Source organism: Octopus bimaculoides, chromosome 25, assembly GCF_001194135.2.
Source record: "Octopus bimaculoides isolate UCB-OBI-ISO-001 chromosome 25, ASM119413v2, whole genome shotgun sequence".
Classification (NCBI taxonomy): domain Eukaryota; kingdom Metazoa; phylum Mollusca; class Cephalopoda; order Octopoda; family Octopodidae; genus Octopus; species Octopus bimaculoides.
Window position 1 is genome coordinate 13,610,531 of NC_069005.1, and position 3,637 is coordinate 13,614,167.

At 41.7% G+C, this 3,637-nt stretch overlaps 1 protein-coding gene across 1 annotated transcript in view; it reads left to right on the plus strand.

Annotated features, from left to right (window-relative positions):
• LOC106876110 (matrix metalloproteinase-2) overlaps positions 1–3,637 on the plus strand; it is an 84,689-nt gene that overhangs the window by 52,415 nt on the left and 28,637 nt on the right. Inside the window, exons 2-3 of the mRNA XM_014924520.2 lie at positions 469–551; positions 3,075–3,220. Of these exons, the coding sequence (XP_014780006.2) occupies positions 469–551; positions 3,075–3,220 (229 nt within the window). The remainder of the gene's footprint in view (positions 1–468; positions 552–3,074; positions 3,221–3,637) is intronic.

The following is a 3,637-nucleotide window of genomic DNA, read 5'->3' on the forward strand; positions in this document are numbered from 1 at the left end:
GTGAGTGAGTGAGTGAGTGAGTGAGTGAGTGGGTGAGTGAGTGAGTGAGTGAGTGAGTGAGTGAGTGAGTGGGTGAGTGAGTGAGTGAGTAAGTGAGTGAGTGAGTGAGTGTGCGTGCGTGCGTGCGTGAGTGACAAAGTGTGTGTCTGTGAGTGAGAAAGGAACATAGTATGTGAGTGTGTGAATGTGTTTGTGAGGGGATGTATGTGTGTGAGAGAATAAGAGAGAGAAAGAGAAAAAAGAGAAAGTAGGAGTGTGTGTATGGGAGTATGCGTGAGTGCGCGCGCATACATAAGTGAGAGACAGTGTATATATGTGTGTATGAGTGTGTGCATATAAGTGTGTGTGAGTTTGTGTATGTAGGTATATGAGCATGTGTGTGTGAATCTGTGATGATATAAACATGTGTCTTATTTTCCATACACACGCAACCACATCATTGATCATATTTTCTTAATTGTCTCATAGGCTTACCTGCACAAATATGGTTACCTGAACATAGATGACCGCCAGAAAGATAATTACAGTGAACAGCTTTCACAAGCAGTCAGGTAAGGAAGACAATTCTGTATACAATACCAAAACGCTTTAGCTCTTCCGTAATATACAGGGTGTCCCAAAAGTCACCGATGGGTTTTAATTTTTAATAACTTCCTTAACTTAACAAATAAATGCATGAAATTTTGATCCAATATAAAGGACATAATGGAAATAATATGCATAAGTCAAATTTTGCAACACCATCACATGGCATATGAAAAATAACATCGCTTAAATGGCAGCCATTTTTAGACCGTGCACTTTCCAAAACTTGCACAACACTCTGAAGAGTTTCAGACCCCACTTCATTGATTTCTCTATTGATGTTCTCCTTCCGTTGCACCAGGGTCTCCGGTTTGCTGAAGTAAACCTTCTCTTTCCTAGTCAAGTCCGGGGAACGTAAAGGCCAGTTGACATTGAGGTAGCGGGGGATTATTCTCTCTCCAAAGCACTGGGATAGCAACTGCATTGTTTCTCTTCCGGTATGGGCAGTTGCCCCATCTTGTTGGAACCATGTGTGAGGTCTACTTTGAATGGCCGGGCGCCAAAAGGTCTGAATCGTAGATACCGGAAAGAGAGAGCTTACGCCAACAAACCGGAGATCCTGGTGCATACATACATACATACATACATATATGTGTGTGTGTGTGTGTGTGTGTGTGTGTGTGTGTGTGTGTGTGTGTGTGTGTGTGTGTGTGTGTGTGTGTGTGTAATATGTTAGGAAGAAAGTCTTGATGCGTATTTGACATGATTACTTTGAGGATACTCTTACAATGCAGACGGTAAAATATGCATTAATTTTCATATTTTAAGGGAGTTTTTTTCTTTGCAGAATACTTTATGCCACAGCGAAATATATCAACTAAAAGCAGAGAAGCATTTATTCTTTTCCCCCATCTAGATATGCGACAGGACTTTCTTTCCTACGTTATATACGTGTGTGTGTGTGTGTATGTGTGTGTGCACGTGCATGTAAAGAAATCTGAGTATAAGGACTTAGTCGGCGAGGTCCTTGTCAAGGGCTGATATGCGACCTGATTCCCCATCGAAGTCAGCTGTTGCTGCTTCTCGTCTACATCATTGCACTATTTCTCGCAGAAGACTGGTCCGGAACCCAGACAACTGAAGAAAGCCATCAAGGAAATAAGCCCAGCAGCTTAAACTACCTCAAGATGGTTGTGGTCGTTAACAGACCGCAAGTGGAACCCTTCTGTGGGTGAAGACTAACTCGGTCCTTGCTACCCCATTCAGGCGAAGCGTACAGGCTTAGGGGCGAAACGCTTGTGATCCTGAGATACCTGCTGGTGATACGGAAGAGTGTCCAATATTGCAATGAATTCAGAAGAGTTTGGAAAATCCTGCAGTTTCTACGTGGGGAATTGGGGCAAAGCATCTCTGTTTATTTCACCTGTGCGCGTGAGTATATTTATTTATGTGTGTGTATGTGTGTGTGTGTGTCCAAAAGATAAGGAGTGGAACAGGTAAAATACAGACTACAAATGTTTCATAACAAGCTTAAGTTTGTTACGTAATAAGTAATGAACACAAAGCAGCTTACCTAATCTTTGCTACCTCAACGTAGCTTACACTGAGAGAGAGAGACAGACAGAGAGAGACAGACAGACAGAGACAGACAGAGAGAGACAGAGAGAGACAGACAGAGAGAGACAGACAGAGAGAGACAGACAGAGAGAGACAGACAGAGAGAGACAGACAGAGAGAGACAGACAGGGAGTGAGAGAGATATGCATGACAGTATAAATGTATAAATAGACGAAACAACTGGTATCAAGTTTCAAGTTAGATTATGACGTTTCTTTAAACGTGAAAGATGAGTTGTTACAAGAATACAGATCATAAAATGTAAAAACCCTCTTCTGCCGTGAACGGCCATGGGATTGCACCGAGAAAGTTTCCTCTGAGGCACAAGTCCGGGCAAGGTTGTTTATGTAAGGCCAGCAGTTACCCATGCCTACCAGCTACCCATGTCTCCACGCCACCGATGTTATCCAAGTGAAAGTCAAAGGCCATTACAGTTTGGTATCAGTGACGTCACAGCTCATTTTTACAGCTGAGTGAACTGGACCATCGTGAAATAAAGTGTCTTGCTCAAGAACACGGCACACAGCCCGGTCCAGGAATCGAACTAACTACCTCATGACTGTGGGTTTGACGCTCTAACCGCTGTGCCATGCGACCATAAAAAGGAAGGAATTTCATGCACGCGCACACGCATAAAATTCTGACGTCTCACTTGAATTATAGCGATCTGTTTGAAATATCAAATAAAAGCTAAATCACCACAAATGTGGTCCATATATGTTTCCATAATATACTTTGTTTTTGCTGCGAGTTTTTTTTTTTTCTTTGTCGGGTGGCAGGAGGCTAATTTAAAAGAAAAAATCATATTCAATTGAATTATATCGAACTGAAATCGATAAAAATGACGCAGTGTATGAATCGATCACAACGATAATTTTTCAAAGCATTGTTCACCCTAGAAATAAATGCCTCATATTTCATTGTCTCATTAGAGATTTCCAGGTATTTGCCAATCTCCCAGTATCAGGAACAGTTGACAAAGTAACGTTGAATAAGATGCTGGTGTTCCCGCGTTGCGGAGTCAAAGACATCATTCGACGGAACAGAACATCACAACATTACAACTTCCAGGCTGTCGGTGAGTTAACTTCCTTCTTGGATGTTTGCTAGGTTATATGCTCGATTGGAACTGGCATCTCCTTTTCTATTTTTGTCATTAAGATGTGTCTATCTATGTATATGTGTATGTGTATGCGTATGTAGGTTTGTATGTACACACACACACACACACACATATATATATATATATATATATAAGTGTAAAACAATCATATCTACTACGCTCATGCGCACTCGGACGTGACAAATATGACTGCACCCGTTTATAGTTTTCATACAAGGATGTGTCAAGCAGCTTCAAATTCTGCCGGGGTCGACTTTGCCGTTCATCTTTTCAGGGGTCGATAAAATAAGTACCTGTTGAACAATGAGGTCGATGTAATCGACTTAGTACCTCCCCCGAAATTGCCGGCCTTGTGCTAAAATTTGGAATGAA